A 17,874-nucleotide genomic window follows, 5' to 3' on the forward strand; every position below is an offset into this window, starting at 1 on the left:
GAAAGAGGCTCCGTCGGTGCCGTTGATCATGTTGCACTCGTCTGAACTCCACCACTTTAACGCACTGACAAACAGAGCAAATAATCCATAACTCAATCTTCTCTGAGCACATGCTGATCGTGCAGCTCGTTTGAAATCCATTCATGAATCTTCAGTTTTCTGCTGACTTTACCTCTGTCCTTTCCACTCGCTTATACGAGCAAAGTCCTGATAATTCTGCATCCCCGTGAAGAACACATATTCTCCGTCATTTGTGCCATTTTTCTGAAACACAATCAATGACATGAGAATGAAAGACATGAAGAGGAACATGTACAGTTGCATTAATAATATTAGCTATATCTACCTATATGGGAACTTTAATAACTGATCCAGATGCCAATATATAAGAGCAACAATATGCACAAAAAAGTTTGGGGTCAGTAAGATTTTCAAAAGTCTCTTCTGCTCACCAAGGTTGCATTTACTTGATCAAAATACAGTGTTTTTTAATAGTTATATATGTTAAAGTGTAATTTATAAAGCTGAATTTTCAGCATCATTACTCCAGTCTTCAGTGTCACATGATCCTTCACAAATCATTCTCATATGAGGATTTGATGCTCATAAACATTTATGATTATTATCAATAGCTATGTTTCCATCCATCTATTTTTATGTGCACTTTGGGAAACTAACATGAATTTTGAACTTTGAATGGAAAAATAGCTGGTTATTTTAGTTTTTATTATAGTTTATAGTTTATTGTAGTCATAATGCATAGTTATTTTCATATTTTGAAGCTTTTATATTTATATTTTTGGTTTCATAATTTGGTTAATTCATTATGTGCTTTTGTCATTTTATTACAATTTTTGTTTCAAGTATTTTTATGATTTCATACATTTTTTGTGTTTTATTTTTGGTGCATTTTATTTTAACATCATTTAACTTTTATTAATTTAGTGAGTGTTTTATTTTTATGGTTTTTATTTTCAAATGATTTATTTGTTTTAATGCATTTTTATGATTTAATACATTTTTACTGTTTTATTTGTATAGTTTTTATTTTAAAATGATTTATAGTATAATTATGCATTTTATGATTTAATTCATTTTTACTAAGTGTTCTATTTTGATGGTTTTTATTTTAAAATTATTTATCTATTTTAATTTTACACTTTTATGATTTTATTAATTTTGTAAGTGTTTTATTTTGATGGTTTTTATTTTTAAATTATTTATTTGTTTTAATTATACATTTTTAGGATTTAATATATTTTAACCAGTGGACCAATGGTATCGCAGCATCTCAAATGTTGGTTTGGTGTTTCTGAAAGTCAAAGTGTGTGATCAGAAAGATTTGGTTTAATTCCCTCCAGCAGCGTCTCACACGAGTGTGTTCACACACACCAGCATCCGAACACAAGAGAACATGACAGCGTTTACTGTGTTTCGTCTGACGCTCTGAGACATACTCGTTTATGATGGAGGGAAGAACAGCCGATTGAAAAAACTTACTGTTTATTACTGATATTTTACACCGATTTCTCAGGAAGTGACGATTTTGTTCTCTTGAACACAAGGGATGGAAACGCTGCTTTATTCACAAATATTTTATGTGATATTCCAATTTTAATATTATTAAAATTATATTTAAATTTTACATTTTATTCCAAAATTTTTGGGTAGAAACATGGATGGATGTTGTAACTGTGATATATCCTTTTCAGTTCAGAAGTTCAAAAGAACAGCATATATTTGATTGAAATAGAATCTTTTGTAACACAATAAATGTCACTTTTGATCAGTTTAATGTGTCCTTGCTGAATAAAAGACCTTTAGAACAGCAGTGTTAAACCTAAAATCAAACATATTTAAATGAAAGACAAGCATAAAAAAGCGTATAATCAACCAAGGACGGACAGTTAATAAAATGCTACAATCCTCAATTGGCAAATCATCAAAACACGTGATTTGAGGAACCATTCCCGTCTTTCAGACACTGACTGAACTTTAGCATTAGTGTTTCAACAAGCACTAATCACATGACAACAACCAAGCGACAACCTTCCTTTCTCTCTCTTGAATCAACACTGAAATGTCTTAAACTGCAGTTCATCCACTGGCCACTAGAGACCGGCTGCAGAAGAGAGTCAATCCCATAAACCCCCATGTTAAAATGACCAACCTTACAGCAGAGAAAAACATGTTTACAGCCTGGTGCAAAAAGGTATTTTGGTTTTAGTCTAAATGGCTAATTTTGCCCTTCATGAAAACTGTGAGGGGGTAAAATCCATTGAAATTTTATTAAGCCTTGAAGTTCTGCATAATTAAGGGCGTGGTCACTTGATTGACAGGTGGATTGCCGCTGATGTCACTACTAGCCGTTTGTCTGCTGTCTGTTAGCGTCATGTCACCTCAGCTAATCCGCCTCTGCACATTTCCGCGAGTGACGCGCGGCCAAGATGGCGACGGCCGGCTCCGCCCACTTTGTGCATCAAAAACGCTCTTCAATAAAAACACTAGTTACGCACACTACGTCCATATTATGTTTACAGCCTGTGGTCACAACACTGCAAACACCACTAACCTTGTAGAAAAGTCCGAAGTGGTCTTCCAGCTCAGGCTTAAAGATTTTGAGTTCTTTGAGAAACGGGTCTTCGTAACCCCACAGCAGGGCGCCGACCCTGAACGTCTCGAACACACCCACGCCTTTGGAGATCATCAGGTCAACGATCAATCGTCTGACTAAGCTGTCTTTGAATGTCTCCATCACGGTCTGAGGTCAAACACACACACACACACACACACACACACACAGACAGAGAGAATTAGCTCATCTCCGACGTCATTTCTTTATGCAAAATATAATTTATTAATGTTATTTTGACTTTGGGCTGAAATGTACGGAAGCGTATTGCATTCACTTGAGGAAAAAAAATCTACTCTTTTTTTCTGAATTAACGAGTTAATTATCTCAGAATTATGAGATAATTTTTCATAAATAAAACGTTTTTATTCTGTTTTTCTGAATTAATGAGTTAATTATCTCAGAATTATGAGATAATTAAGTCATTAATTCAGGAAAAACAGTGCAATTTTTTTTAATAAAACATTATCTCATAATTCTGAGATAATTAACTCGTTAATTCAGAAAAACAGAATAAAAACTTTTTAGAATTATGAGATAATTTTTCATAAATAAAACGTTTTTATTCTGTTTTTCTGAATTAATGAGTTAATTATCTCAGAATTATGAGATAATTAAGTCATTAATTCAGAAAAACAGTGCAATTTTTTTTAAATAAAACATTATCTCATAATTCTGAGATAATTAACTCGTTCATTCAGAAAAACAGAATAAAAACTTTTTATTTATGAAAAATTATCTCATAATTCTGAGATAATTAAGTCATTAATTCAGAAAAACAGAGCAAATATTTTTATTTCAATAAAACATTATCTCATAATTTTTAGATAATTAAGTCATTAATTCAGAAAAAACAGAGCAAAAACGTTTTATTCATGAAAAATTATCTCGTAATTCTGAGATAATTAACTCATTAATTCAGAAAAACAGAGTAGATTTTTTTTCTCTCAAATGAATGCAATACGCTTCCGTAGAAATGTAAGATTCACACGTCAAACTCTAATTTTTGTGGTTTTAATATGTCAGAGTTCACAATCTCACCACAGCGGGGATGTTGACCGTCCGGACGAGGTCGTCCTCGGAGCCGCGTGACATGTCAGGCTCGAACACGTACGTTTTTGGATTGACAGCTTCAACTCTGGTTCCGTTATCCATGAATTTCACTTCCTCTTTCGGCCGATACTCCCTGAAAGAGGAAATTCAAGTTTTCAGATCTGGCTCTTATTGACTTATGAAAACATCAGTGTGTTGGAGCTGAGCTACTTTTCAACAACAGATCATGTGATTCAGATAAGATCTGAAGCTGTTGGCATGTGGGCGCTGGCCGTTTAACGGTTTTTAGGAACTTTTTTGATGTGTCACCAAACTTGTGTAAGAAAAAGCTGGAAACACAGCAACAAAAAAGAAGAAGAAGAAAAAACACAACATCAAATCCTCATATTAGAGTGATTTGTGAAGGATCATGTGACACTGAAGACTGGAGTAATGATGCTGAACATTCAGCTTTGATCACAGGAATAAATTACACTTTACTGAATATTCACATATTTTAAATTGGAATAATATTTCACTTTTCACTGTATTTTTGATCAAATAAATGCAGCTTTGGTGAGCAGAAGAGTTTTGACATAGAGTTCTGTCAAAAACATCCATCCATCAATCATCCATCAATCAATCAATCAATCATTAATCAATCAATCATCCATCCTCCATCAATCAATCATCAATTAATCATCCATCCTCCATCAATCAATCCATCAATCATCAATCAATCAATCATCCATCCTCCATCAATCAATCAATCATCAATCAATCATCAATCAATCATTAATCAATCATCCATCAATCAATCATCCATCCATCCATCCATCAATCAATCAATCAATCAATCAATCAATCAATCATCCATCCATCCATCCATCCATCCATCCATCCATCCATCCATCCATCCATCCATCCATCCATCAATCAATCATCCATCCATCCATCAATCATCCATCAATCAATCAATCAATCATCCATCCATCCATCCATCCATCCATCCATCCATCCATCAATCATCCATCCATCCATCCATCCATCCATCCATCCATCCATCCATCCATCAATCAATCATCCATCCATCCATCCATCCATCAATCATCCATCCATCCATCCATCCATCAATCATCCATCAATCAATCAATCATCCATCCATCCATTCATCCATCCATCAATCATCCATCCATCCATCCATCATCCATCCATCAATCAATCAATCAATCAATCAATCATCCATCCATCCATCCATCCATCCATCCATCCATCATCCATCCATCCATCAATCAATCAATCAATCATCCATCCATCAATCATCCATCCATCCATCCATCCATCCATCCATTCATCCATCCATCATCCATCCATCCATCCATCCATCCATCCATCCCATCCATCATCCATCCATCCATCCATCCATCAATCATCCATCCATCCATCAATCATCCATCCATCCATCCATCCATCCATCATCCATCCATCCATCAATCAATCAATCATCCATCCATCCATCCATCCATCATCCATCCATCAATCAATCAATCATCCATCCATCCATCCATCCATCATCCATCAATCAATCAATCAATCATCCATCCATCCATCCATCCATCCATCCATCCGCAGCCTTGGTGAGCAGAAGAGACTTCTATAGCATTAATAAAATCCTAGTTAATCATAACCTTTGACCGGTAGAGTGTGTTATGGCTCACCTGTACGTGTACGGGCCGATCTCTATGACCGAGGGTTTGTCTCCGTTCAGAACCTCTGCTGGATTGGTAAGGTTAAAGAAGTAAAACTGCATGTAAACCGGCGGCGGCGGGTTCTGCCACACTGAAAACGCTTCTGTTCCATTTTCCAGAATGATTTGCTGTAAGGGAAAGTGAATTGTGGGTAGAAATTTACTCAAAACCAAAGTTACTCATGGTTCCTCGAATCATTAAGGAAGAGAAACACATAAAGCTTCTTAATTCTTCGTAATATCATATATTTATATATCATATAGGCTACAACTCAAACTTTCAAAGTGCACATTTATAAAATTTTGTGTAACCCAAAAAAATTCTGGACATGTTATTATGTAATTTCTCTCCTTCAGCAAATGGCATATGATATTAATTCAATACCATGATATTATGGAATGAAATTTCATAGTAATAATGCTGGAAAAAAATAATAAAGTATAATTTAGGATATAATATTATAATGCGAGGAGAAAATCATACTACTACATAATAATAATATATATTACATCATATTATGTTTGATTTATATAATATAATATTATTATACAATACACTATGAAATTATAATATAATAAAATTATTATATATTATAACATATTTTCATAATATTATGTGAGGACTGAGGAGAAAATCATAATACTAATAATACTAATAATAATAACATAAAATATATTATAATATATATTACATAATATTATGTTTGATTTATAAATTATATAGTATTATTATACATTATGATATAATAATATAATAATATAATAAATTATTTTATTATATATTATACTTTAAGATATTTTCATAATATTATGTGGAGAAAACCACAATCACAATTTTTCAATATTTCCACAATAATCATAGTACATATTATAAATATAATATATTATATTACAATATTTATATAATATAATAATATTATAAAAATACTATGACAAAATGTTATATATTATGTATACAGTATTATAATATATTGTGATAATATCATACTACTACTACTACTACTAATAATAATAATAATAATAATAATAACAATGTTTGATTTATAATATAATAATAATAATTGGTTTATATAATATACATATTGCATAATATATCATATTGTTTGATTTATATAAAACATGTCTCCACTATATTTATTTTTTGTCACAGTATCTATAAGAAAAACAGCATGCACGTGATATAAACATATGAACAACACACAAACACATACACACATACTCACTGACCTCCTTTATTCTGTTGTTTAAGAGCTTCTGAAAGACTTCCGACAAAACCATCGCGATCCCGGCGATTAACAGCAGAATACAGATCACTCCAGTGCTGTAAACACAGCAGGCCCGGAGCCGCATGATCAGCTCAGCTCGGCTCGGTTCGGTTCGGAGAGAAGGACGGAGAGACAGCGCTAAGAGTGTTTACATGTGTCAAGAACACACACATTGAGCGGAAAACCGCAGTTTCTAACGAGACACTGCTCGTGTGTTCCTGCAGGGGGCGCTCGCTGGCTCAATACACAGATCCTCACGACGACTTTTTTGTCTTAATAGAGATATATGTAATCTGTAAAGTATGATCATTTAAAAATATCACTTGAAGATGTTATTATACAACATATAAAAGAAAACGCTATTTAAATCTCAACAAAAATACGTGTATCTTTATGCTGTTTAATCTGACAGCGCTGAGGTATCACGTGACCGCATTAAATCACACTTCAATAATATACGTTAACTGACTATAGAGTGGTGAATTAAAACAGTAAAAATATTTAGAACCAGTGCATTTAACCAACTAGTGGCAACTTCCGGGTCGCCCATTTCGAGACACTTTTATTAAAGTTTACATTACTTCCTCCTCATTATATTTCTAGCGAGAAATGAAAGAACCGCCGCCCACTCGTGAGTCAGGCATTTTTATTACGTATTACTCCCTGTGATTCGATTGAACTCCATATTAACCCGATTCATGCGGAGAACTGTGACATAAATCAACAACTTTTCCCATTATCATCGCTATCCTATCAATCCTATAATTTGAGTGGAGCAGCTAATGAGGATAGAGCATCTCGAGGAAAGGTCATATACGCATGCGCAACTCGCTCAGAACTCGTCTGAGTGGAGCTATTTTTTACAGTCTATGGAGTGGAGCAGAGCCATAGAGAGAAAAAAAATTGGCTTTATGGCTCTGGAGTGGAGTAGCTAGCGCGCAAAGAGCCTCCACAGGAAGGTCACGTGATCTAGTGCGCATGCGCAGTGCCGCTGGCGGTTGTCCGAGTGATTTCAGTTTTCTGTTGCATGTTCAGACGTTTTCTTCTGATCAGTTTTTATTCAATTTATTCTTACTTTCGTTTTCTGTTCGTGATCTGCAGTGGATTCGTCGGGTGAGTTTCTGTTTCTGTTTTCTGATGCAGGAAAGTGAAAGTGTAAACCGGTTTAAACGGATTCCAAACATTCTCAGTCGACTCTAAAATCAGATTGTCTTTATTTATCAAACTCAATGATCGTCAAACTAACTAACAAAATAATTTAGCAATGAAGTATTAATATAGCAATAAACCGCATGAGTTTTATTTCCATCAGAAATTATCCAACAGAAACCAAAAAAAAAAAAAAAAAAAAAAAAAAAACAACCCTGAAACTCCTGTCAAACAACTCCTGTTTTTCTACTTTAGTACTATTCTGTTAGATGGAAGTGTGTGTGTGTGTGTGTGTGTGTGTGTGTGTGTGTGTGTGTGTGTGTGTGTGTGTGTGTGTGTATATATATGTATGTATGTATGTATGTATGTAAACGTATGTATTTGTGTGATATGTGTGTGTGTGTGTGTGTGTGTGTGTGTATATATATGTATGTATGTATTTATGTATGTGTGTGTGTGTGTATATATATATATATGTATGTGTGTGTGTGTGTGTGTGTGTGTGCGTGTGTGTGTGTGTGTGTGCGTGTGCGTGTGTATGTATATGTATGTATTTGTGTGATATATGTATGTATGTGTGTGTGTGTGTGTGTGTGTGTGTGTGTGTGTGTGTATTTGTATATATACACACATATTTACAAACTTTTATGTTAGGTGTGATTTATTGATTTGACAGCCCTAATTATGTTTATTTATATATTATTTTTGTATTTATTTTAATTAACTTTTTAATGTGGTTAAATAAATGTATTTATTTAGACTGATCTTATTTTTACTACTATAGGCCTATATATTTTTTTTTTACATTATTTACACTGTGTTTTCGTAGTTAAAAATGTCATGATGCAACTTGTATACATACAAACATTCATTGGTCAAAAGCTGCGAGAGCCCTGAATTATAAAATGCAAAACTGAATGTTTGTTTTATAATAAAGATGTCTGATGTGTTTTGGCAGAGTGCTATGAGTGGAGTGTGTGATGATGGCGTCCCCTGAGTCGAGTGTGTCGTCACTGCTGGCCGCATCCGGACGCCTGCGCAGCTCGATCCATCCAGAGCCCGTCGCCACCATCAGATACAAGGACAAACACTACACTTCTGCCTCAGAGGCGCTCGACGCGTACATCTGTGACTTCCAGAGGAGTCTGCGGGACTCTGGGACGTCGACCGGGACGCTGGAGCTGCCCAAACCACCCGCAAATCCTCATCCCAGGAACAGAGATGGTGAAGGAGAAGCATTTCATCACATCACAAGCTAATTCATATGTTAATGAATAATTCATATGCATCATAAGCTCAATCATCACAGATGTGACAACATTGTATTTCATCACAGTGTTATTTTAGTATCATTAATGTTCTATTTATTATTTATTAATACTATGTTATTATTATTTATTAACATTTTGATGTAGTTGTAATGTATGTTGATGTATTATAATTTTAGGTTTAAGTTTAGGTTTTAGTAATTTTGTTGTGTTTTTGTCTTTTATTTATTTATTTATTTTTTGTTTATTTGGTTTTAATTATTTTTTTTATAAATTCTTATTTAAATTTTAGTTGCAGTAATTTTAGTATTAAAAACGTACTTTACTATTTTAGTGGTTTGGAAAGTCAACATTTCTAATTAATTTAGTTTAAGTTTTATAAATATATATATATATATACTTTTTATATATATATATATATATATATATATATATATATATATATATATATATATATATATATTCCATTTTAATTGCAGTTTTTATTAATCTTTTTAAATTTTAGTTTTAGTACATTTTTAACTTTAACTTAAACTCATTTTATTTCAGTTAATTGCCAAGTCAGCATTTCTAATTTGTTAGGTTTAATTATTTATTTATTTTTTATTAGCGAAAGTGTATTTTAATTGTTTTATTACGTTTATTACACGTCTTGTGTTTTACTTTGCTTTAATTGACATGTGCAGTACTGAAGACGAGTTTGACGTATGGAGAGCTGAACTTCCTGAACATTCCCGTCCGGAAGAGAGACTCGGACCGGCTCAGTGTGACGACCGACGACCTCTTGGCTCTCCCAAACGACGGCTCTCTCCCCGTGACCCGCACCTCCGCCCTCCTCTCCCGGTCAGGGTCGAGCTTTCCGTCGGGAATGAGCTTCAGCTCCCGGTCTCAGAAACGCTCCTCACGCCGACCCGCTCCGCCAGTGAGTAGGGAATCTATCCCTGTGGACGATTTACTGATGGGCGGCTTGCGATCACATCGTCAGGCTCCTCCCCCTAATGTCCTGCTAGCCAATCAGACGCATCCACCGGACACGCCCAAATCCACGTGTCTCCCGCGCTGGATGACCAGCCAGAAATCTGAGATGGATTTTTCTGGGATGACCAGCGTTCCTGACCTGAAGTATCCGCTGTGGCTCAGACAGTGTGAGGAACCGTCAGACGGGCAGCAGAGCGATCGACCTCGCGCTGTTCCTTCATGGGTCAGAGAACTGGACGAGTCCAGTCGCGACACGCAGGCCAGCACTAAAGGACACCCGTATGGTAACTCAAACCACAACTGAAATCAGAAAACAATTGGGAATTCAAATAAAACTAATATTTATTAAAAACAACTTATTGTATTTCAGGTAGTTGCCAAAGCAGCATCTGTCACTCATTTTCATTTAAAATAAGTACAACTAAAATAAAAGTGAATTAAAAAAACATAACAATATACACATAAATGACTAAAACTTTAATTAAATTAAAGTGGAAAAAAATAAAATATATATATATATATATATATATATATATTTTTTTTTTTTCAAAATATTAATAAAAACTGTAATACTATCTCAATGATACTAGAATATCACTAATTATGACTATTAAATTACCATGTTCAATACTCACCTTCATGCAGTGTTATTTTACTATCATTAATATATTAATCAGCTGTTTTAACTAAAACTATTAAAAACATTTCTGTTAATTGAAATAAAGCTGAAATAAAACTAAATATTAGTACATTAGAAATTTTGCCTTGGCAATAAACTGAAATAAGTTGAAGTACTAAAATTATGAACTGAAAAAAAATAGAAATAAAGTAAATCTAAATAGCAATATTACAAACCATATAATGAAATTACTAAAAATTCAACTAAAGTAAAATGTAAAAAACTAGTTCAAAATATTATTACAACTCAAATAAAAACTAAAATAACACTGATACTAATATGGTATTTATTAATATTTTTAATTAGTAAGTTAATATATTATTATTTTTAATATTTTTAATTAATTAACTTTTAATTTTTTTATATTTCCATGATGTGTTTTTGTAATTTTCATTAGCTATTTCTATTTTGTTTTTTATTATTTTTATTTCAGTTTAATACAAGTAATTTTAGTACTTACTAAATGAAATGTTGCCTTGGTAACTAGATGAAATGAAATAAGTGTAGGCCTACGTTTTTCAATAATATTTGTTATGTTTTAGTGAATGATAACATGTCATTCCAGATGAAACCGTGACTGGTCTGTTGTGTTTGTCTCTGTGTAGATGATCAGATTGTGTGTCTGATGTTAAGCGCTTCTCCTCTTGGTCTCTGTAGATGATCAGATTGTGTGTCTGATGTTAAACACTCCTCCTCTTGTGTTTGTCTCTGTGTAGATGATCAGATTGTGTCTCTGATGTTAAGCGCTTCTCCTCTTGGTCTCTGTGTAGATGATCAGATTGTGTGTCTGATGTTAAACACTTCTCCTCTTGTGTTTGTCTCTGTGTAGATGATCAGATTGTGTCTCTGATGTTAAGCGCTTCTCCTCTTGGTCTCTGTGTAGATGATCAGATTGTGTCTCTGATGTTAAGCGCTTCTCCTCTTGGTCTCTGTAGATGATCAGATTGTGTGTCTGATGTTAAACACTCCTCCTCTTGTGTTTGTCTCTGTGTAGATGATCAGATTGTGTCTCTGATGTTAAGCGCTTCTCCTCTTGGTCTCTGTGAGCCGCTGAAGGAACACAACACTTCAGGAGAGACGGAGACGCTGGACGCTGATCGATCCTGGGACAATCCACCCGTGGCCTTGTGAGGGAGTTCTCACGTTTAATCGCATTATTCATTTAATAGCAAAACACTTTGATCATCTTCAAATGAAAGGGAAAAATGACACCTATCAATCATACGGTGTTGTCAGTATGGCTTACTACAACAGTTCTTCTAGAAAATAGTATAAAATATACAGTACACTGTTTAAACTTATTTTTCATGTAACGTGACTTGAGGTCATGTGATAACAATAACAACATACTATTGTTTGAAATGTTTATTATTACTATGTACTGCATTCTGTTTCACATTTCTTCACACCTACACACACACACACACACACACACATATATATATATATATATATATATATATATATATATATATATATATATATATATAATGCCATTTCAAACAGCTATCTTTGATTTTTTTTTTTTTTAACCCAAAATAAAAATGTGTTCCTGTAATTCAACAATGTTGGTCATCATGGGTTCGATTCCCAGTGAATGCATGACTAAAAATAAAGCATCTACTAAATGCATAAATGTAAAGCATGTCCCATGATCTGTAGTAAATCTCCAGTACCAGTGGGTGGCGCTGATGAACCACAACCGCCTGAAGAGCTTCAGAGGAGCAAGGTATGTGACAGTCATTATGATTGAAACTCAATGCTGTTTAGTGTACATCTGTACTGATAGTGTGTGTTAGTCTGCAGGCTCGTGTTCATCAGGATACAGCAGCAGAAAACACCCTGGTCCAGTGGAGGCGCTCAAACAGATGCTGTTCCGCCTACAGGCCGTCCAACACAACACCAGCCAATCACACGCGTCCAGTGAAGCCCGAACACTGGAGAGAGAGACACTGGAGCCGGTACAGTAAACCAGGGCAAGAAACATCACCTGATTTAACTTTTGCTCTTGATTTGTCATTATTTGTTGTAATGTTTAAAGGTGCAGTCTGTAAGAATGACAGTTATTCTGAAATTATTCTATAAATTCACAACGAAAAAAAATAAAAATAAAATGTAAGTGTCATATAAAACTATAATGTATATATGGCTGCCGAAATAAAAGATCAGTTTATTGTGTTACGAACTGGACAAAAAATCTGTTGTTGCCTTTATTGGAAATGTATTGAAACTGAATGTTTCATTTTGTATTTAGTAAACGAACAAATTAAAATTCATGAAACAAAATCTGAATAGCATCATGTTGTCACAAATCACAATGTACAATGTGGGAAAAATCTAGTTTTGTCATGTTGTGACGTTCCAGTCTATTCCATTGCAGACATGGTATAAAAACTAATCATTTGTATCTATTAATTTAGCAGACAATATAAAAAATGATGTACAAACACAAGCAATTCATTCATAAATTGGCGATTGTATTGAAGCGCTCCAATGCAAGTTTAGAGATGAAACTGCAAGCGTTAGAACCTCAAGTTTAATTTCTGGTTTATTTTTCCTTCTGTGAAACACAAAATTAGATGTTATGCAGAATGTTCACGCTACTCTTTTCAACATAAGTGTGTTTTATACAAAAAAGTGCCATAAAACTATAATTAAAGTATGTCATGCAATCCATTCCTCTTAAGTCTTACAATAGATTTCCTCACACAAAGCTGACCTTTGGTGTTGTTGAAGACCATTGGTTCTCATAAGTCATGTGACCAGCCAATCATGACGTGAAGTTTATATATATATATATATATATATATATATATGTGCAACCTTAGAATTTTCCTGCATTATGCCTTCACAGTCTCATTTGGAAAGAGTTATTTTTGTTTTGTGATTGTATTTTTCATAAGGTTCCTCAGGAGGAAACAGAAGAAACTGCCCAGGGAAGCGACGAGTCGTTACAGAGGTCAGGAGAGTCATGTGATCTCAGTGAAGCAGCGTTGCTCTCGTCTGTTGCTGTTCATTGTTGTTCTTTTGTCTGTTTTCTCAGAGCTCTTCATCACCTGGACAGACTGAAAACACTCGTGGACGACATGAACGAGAGGAAGGCCAGAGCAGAGGATGATGGGATAGATTGTAAACACACTCCTGCAGCGAATATCACAAACAGTGCCAGAATCAAGAGGCAGTTATGAATCAGAAATCAAAGACTGTTATTATCCTACACACACAGACACTTCATGGGTCATATTTACTTAAATGTGTGATTTCTAAAACCTCATGAAAGATAGAAAGTGTAAATAAACTATCAAGCAAAGCTGTTTCAAAGGCAACATGCTTTTACTGGCAATTGGACCTGATCATTGTTTGTCTGAAGTGTGTTTACATGCACAATCATTTAGTCTCTTATATTCCTAAAAATACCCCCAAGTACTTTAACCCAATACTTTAATCTTCCTGGAAGTCTCTGACTACTATAATCCAAACCACATCACAGAGCATCACTTTTACCCCAATTTACTTTGACAGAACTCCTGTGTGAGTCACATTACGGTGCAATTTTAACGATGTGCATTAGAAAACATTAAGCGATAAAATTTCAAATTGGAGTCTGTACTCCGTCGATTCTTGCACCCAACAACACAACAAGATGACATTTAATAATAATAATAATAATTTAAGCTCATTATTATGTAGCCAAATCTGTGCTGGTTTGTATTGTCCGCCTGCAGTTTTCCCTTAGTTTTGCCTCCAGCTAGCATCGTGACGTAACTGTGACGTCGGCTCGATATTGCTCTATATATTCACAGATTTGAACGTCACTTATTCGGACTTGTCTCTCAAACACCTGCTTAGAGACAAATTTTATATTATATTATAAAGCTCGTTTTGAGGAAAATTGAGTTGGAGCTCATTGTCTGCGTTGTGTTTTAACGAATTAAGCACTGACCGCATTTCTTTATATTTGAGTCCAGGTTCAAACACTATGAAACGCTCCACTATTGACGTGCAGAGCTCTGAAACACTGTCTGTGATCACAACAGGTTTTGCGTGAAAACATATATCTTTGCGAGGGAACGCAAAGTTTCTCGGGGGAACACAAAAGATGTTTTTTTTTTTTTTTAATGTTCATCCATCCCAAATTTTCCCAACCACCATGACCCTACTAACTAATCGCTACAGTTAATATGCTTTTCTTCCTGTCTGCTTTCATCTCTCTTCTTTTTCTGGATGTAGATGTACATGAGGGATAGGAGGAAGGCAGAAACGATCATGTGTGTGTTAAAAGACTGTGGTTCTACTTCTAAAACCTTAAAAGGAAATCAGCCATCTTGGTTGAGTTTACTGGAGTTCAGGGACATGAAAAGGTGAAGAATTTGAACCTAACTTCAGTGGGAAAGAACAGGTGTATATGTTGATGGCCTGTTTGATACTGATACGTCATTAAACCCCCGATGCCTAGTAGCCCAGAGCTAAGGAAAAGAAACCCCAAGTGGAAGACAACAAGACCAGAGTTAACTACTCTTGACTCAAAGCGTGATTATCTGCTGTATATGAAGAGTTCAGATGCAAAAGCCTCTATTAGTGCCATCTGAAATTTTCTTCTAGAATGATCATTTTTATCAAGCTTGTATATTTAAGTTCAGTAATTTCACTTAAATGGCAATGAAAATTACCTATTAATTGTCATTTAAATGAAATTATTGAACTTAAATATACGAGCTTGATAAAAATGATCATTCTTGAAGAAAATTTCAGATGGCACTAATAGAGGCTTCTTCTTCTTCTTCTTCTTCTTCTTCTTCTTTTATTGGCGGTTGGACTTAGAGGCTTTTGCATCTGAACTCTTCATATATACACCTCTTAACTCGTTGACTGGGTTGATTATCTGAATGCGCTCCACTCGTATTTAATTAGGTTTAATTATCTGAATGTGCTCCCGAACTTTGTTAATAAAACATCATTTCTTAATATGCCAAATATGGTAGGGGTTGATCTTTGAGTACTGTGATTGGATGGAATGGACATCGTGGTTAATGATTCTGCTTAATCTTGTGTATAAATATGAGGCTTCTTCCTTAATAATTTTGAGAAGGTTATGGTACTATACTGTCTCTGCTTTATTGTTCTTTGCAGATATTCTATCGACAAATTAATCTAACAGTCAGCTTTCAGTGCTGTAGAAATGCATCACTTCCGTGATGTTTTCACTGCTAGCCATTATTGGGCATGTGAGCGTTACGTTCGCAGAAAGTCGTACTGAGCGGAGCGTCGACCGACCTTACAGATCTGAGCTGACGGTGACGAACGGGATGAGTTGGGGATCATGGAAGGCTCGGCACATGTGTCCAAGTGGAACATACGCCGCAGGGTTTAGTCTGAAGGTAAGTTGACTCTATTTTACTAATATGGGGGTGAATGAGTGTTTCAAAGGATCAAAACTATGGAGTTGCCGTTTAAGTGTGTGTGTAATACTAAAGAGCATGAAGATAAATGTTACTATGGGTTGGGTAACTTTAACTTTGTTAAATGGAAGATTGTCTTGTTTTAAGGTGGAAAGACCAGGTGGTGATGATACAGCGCTCAATGGGATTAGTATTTACTGTGTCGATCAGTCTCGGATCATAAAGTCTACCCAAAGTTCGGGCATTGGAGAGTAATGGACTCAAAATATTAACAATTCTTGCATTAAGTGTTTAAGCTAGATAAGTAAATTGACTATTTTTGTGAAAATAGGCCTAGTAATTGATTTGATCAGGCAACCTCTTTGTGTTTTCTTCAGCTGGGGTAAATGGACCCCACAAGTCAAATGGTGTCCTTCTGGATACTTGACCGCTTTCCAGCTGAAAGTTGAATCTTCCCAAGGATCTGGAGATGATACGGCCGCAAACAACATCAAGTGAGTGTGCTGCTATAAGTTATAACATCTCTTACCAGTGTAAACCTCTGACCCATCCTGGTTTTATTTTGACATTAAGGACTCAGTTTTCCCCCATCAATAGTTTAGTTAACTTCACACTCGCAGTCGTGCTGCTGTTCAAGATTGCAGTGATTAGGCCGTCGGCTGCAGGGGATCATGTGACTGACATTCAATCCAACAGCACAATTACATATTTTATCATTGTCATCTTTTTTTTTTTTTTCAGGTTTGAATGCAGTGGAGGTGCTGTGATTGAAGAATTCGGCACAGGCTGGGGCGACTGGGGCAAATGGAGTCTCAAGTGTGAAGGAACAGGAATCTGTGGCATACAGACCCGGATAGAAGAGCCACAGGGAATTTTAGACGACACTGCTCTCAATGACGTGCGCATGTACTGCTGTGATTAAGGTGATGTTATCGAAATCAAAAACTCAGATCTTACTAATAGTGACTGAAGATCAACTAAATCTGATTTCTTTCAGGTGTTCGAGGACGACAACAAGAACCGCAAGATCAAGTGGATGGTAATTTTTGATCATCATACTATGATAAACTAAAATACAGCAGCTTTTTAAAGGGATAATGCACAGTCATTATCACAAATTAATGTCTAACCAGATGATCAGGACATCTACCTCCCGTCTGTTATTGGAGTTGAAATTATTTTATTCATTCTTGTAGGTTAGTGACTCTTCTGAAGACTCCTGAACTTCTGCTGAAACGGTTGTCAAATATCAGCAATAAAGACTTTCTAAACCGAACCTTGTAGTTTCACATTGTTTTGCACAACACTTTACATCAGATCGTTCACTACATTAGTGCATGTGGCAGATGGTCTAAAGTGACTTATATGGCATTCAAAGTAACCGTTCATGCGTTCCCTGGGAATAACCAACATACTCTACTACAGGAACACTACATTAAAGTGTAATATTGTCAATCCTGTTAGCCTAAACTTTTTGCTTTTCCAAAGATATAATTGTATCCCAATATATAGTTGTTTACAGCTAAAATGGCACAATGCATATTCAGATAATGATTTGATGCAAAAAATTAAAACCTCATTTTACTATGAGGAGACTGTAAACTCACTTCTGCAGCAAATCTCACAAACGGTGCCAGATTCAAGAAACCGCTATGAATCAGTAATCAAAGACTGTAAAATTGTTAACTTTTTTTTTTTTTTTTTTTAATTCAGTCTCCTAGGGAA

At 35.0% G+C, this 17,874-nt stretch overlaps 3 protein-coding genes across 4 annotated transcripts in view; 2 read left to right on the forward strand and 1 right to left on the reverse strand.

Moving 5' to 3' along the window:
• scarb2c (scavenger receptor class B, member 2c) overlaps positions 1-7,652 on the reverse strand; it is a 20,011-nt gene extending 12,359 nt beyond the window's left edge. The window contains exons 1-6 of the mRNA XM_081390981.1: positions 6,639-7,652; positions 5,383-5,540; positions 3,674-3,818; positions 2,573-2,761; positions 173-264; positions 1-64 (exon numbers count right to left, since the gene is read on the reverse strand). The exon at positions 1-64 is cut by the window's left edge and continues 56 nt beyond it. Of these exons, the coding sequence (XP_081247107.1) occupies positions 1-64; positions 173-264; positions 2,573-2,761; positions 3,674-3,818; positions 5,383-5,540; positions 6,639-6,761 (771 nt within the window). The 5' untranslated portion in view covers positions 6,762-7,652. The remainder of the gene's footprint in view (positions 65-172; positions 265-2,572; positions 2,762-3,673; positions 3,819-5,382; positions 5,541-6,638) is intronic.
• Positions 7,300-14,638, forward strand: cUnh18orf54 (chromosome Un C18orf54 homolog). 2 transcript variants are annotated; one of them, XM_081390982.1, is made up of 8 exons: positions 7,300-7,789; positions 8,784-9,049; positions 9,780-10,355; positions 11,745-11,877; positions 12,413-12,479; positions 12,550-12,711; positions 13,654-13,709; positions 13,794-14,638. In XM_081390982.1, exons 2-8 carry the CDS (start codon positions 8,806-8,808, stop codon positions 13,936-13,938), a joined length of 1,383 nt encoding a protein of 460 aa, XP_081247108.1. In that variant the 5' UTR covers positions 7,300-7,789; positions 8,784-8,805; the 3' UTR covers positions 13,939-14,638. The 2 variants fall into 2 exon arrangements, 1 of the variants encoding a protein (XP_081247108.1); XR_014031959.1 differs by having other exon boundaries at positions 7,315-7,789; positions 12,550-12,726; positions 13,794-14,334.
• LOC308705798 (vitelline membrane outer layer protein 1-like) lies at positions 14,496-17,633 on the forward strand. The gene is made up of 7 exons (XM_081391000.1): positions 14,496-15,111; positions 15,881-16,128; positions 16,297-16,400; positions 16,527-16,643; positions 16,891-17,072; positions 17,147-17,188; positions 17,346-17,633. The coding sequence occupies exons 2-5, from the start codon at positions 15,946-15,948 to the stop codon at positions 17,069-17,071; spliced, it is 585 nt and encodes a 194-aa protein (XP_081247126.1). The 5' UTR covers positions 14,496-15,111; positions 15,881-15,945; the 3' UTR covers position 17,072; positions 17,147-17,188; positions 17,346-17,633.
• Positions 17,634-17,874: the final 241 nt, after the last annotated feature.

This window comes from Scardinius erythrophthalmus (assembly GCF_964197995.2).
Source record: "Scardinius erythrophthalmus genome assembly, chromosome: 17".
Lineage (NCBI taxonomy): Eukaryota > Metazoa > Chordata > Actinopteri > Cypriniformes > Leuciscidae > Scardinius > Scardinius erythrophthalmus.

What these genes read in the sequence shown, in the direction of transcription:
- cUnh18orf54 (XM_081390982.1), top strand. Translation starts at nt 8,806, where the DNA reads ATGATGGCGTCCCCTGAGTCGAGTGTGTCGTCACTGCTGGCCGCATCC. An exon ending in CACTAAAGGACACCCGTATG is followed by an intron (nt 10,356 to 11,744) that starts GTAACTCAAACC and finishes GTCTCTGTGTAG; the next exon opens with ATGATCAGATTGTGTCTCTG. An exon ending in AGCGACGAGTCGTTACAGAG is followed by an intron (nt 13,710 to 13,793) that starts GTCAGGAGAGTC and finishes CTGTTTTCTCAG; the next exon opens with AGCTCTTCATCACCTGGACA.
- LOC308705798 (XM_081391000.1), top strand. Translation starts at nt 15,946, where the DNA reads ATGTTTTCACTGCTAGCCATTATTGGGCATGTGAGCGTTACGTTCGCA. An exon ending in CCGCAGGGTTTAGTCTGAAG is followed by an intron (nt 16,129 to 16,296) that starts GTAAGTTGACTC and finishes TCTTGTTTTAAG; the next exon opens with GTGGAAAGACCAGGTGGTGA. An exon ending in CAAAGTTCGGGCATTGGAGA is followed by an intron (nt 16,401 to 16,526) that starts GTAATGGACTCA and finishes TGTTTTCTTCAG; the next exon opens with CTGGGGTAAATGGACCCCAC.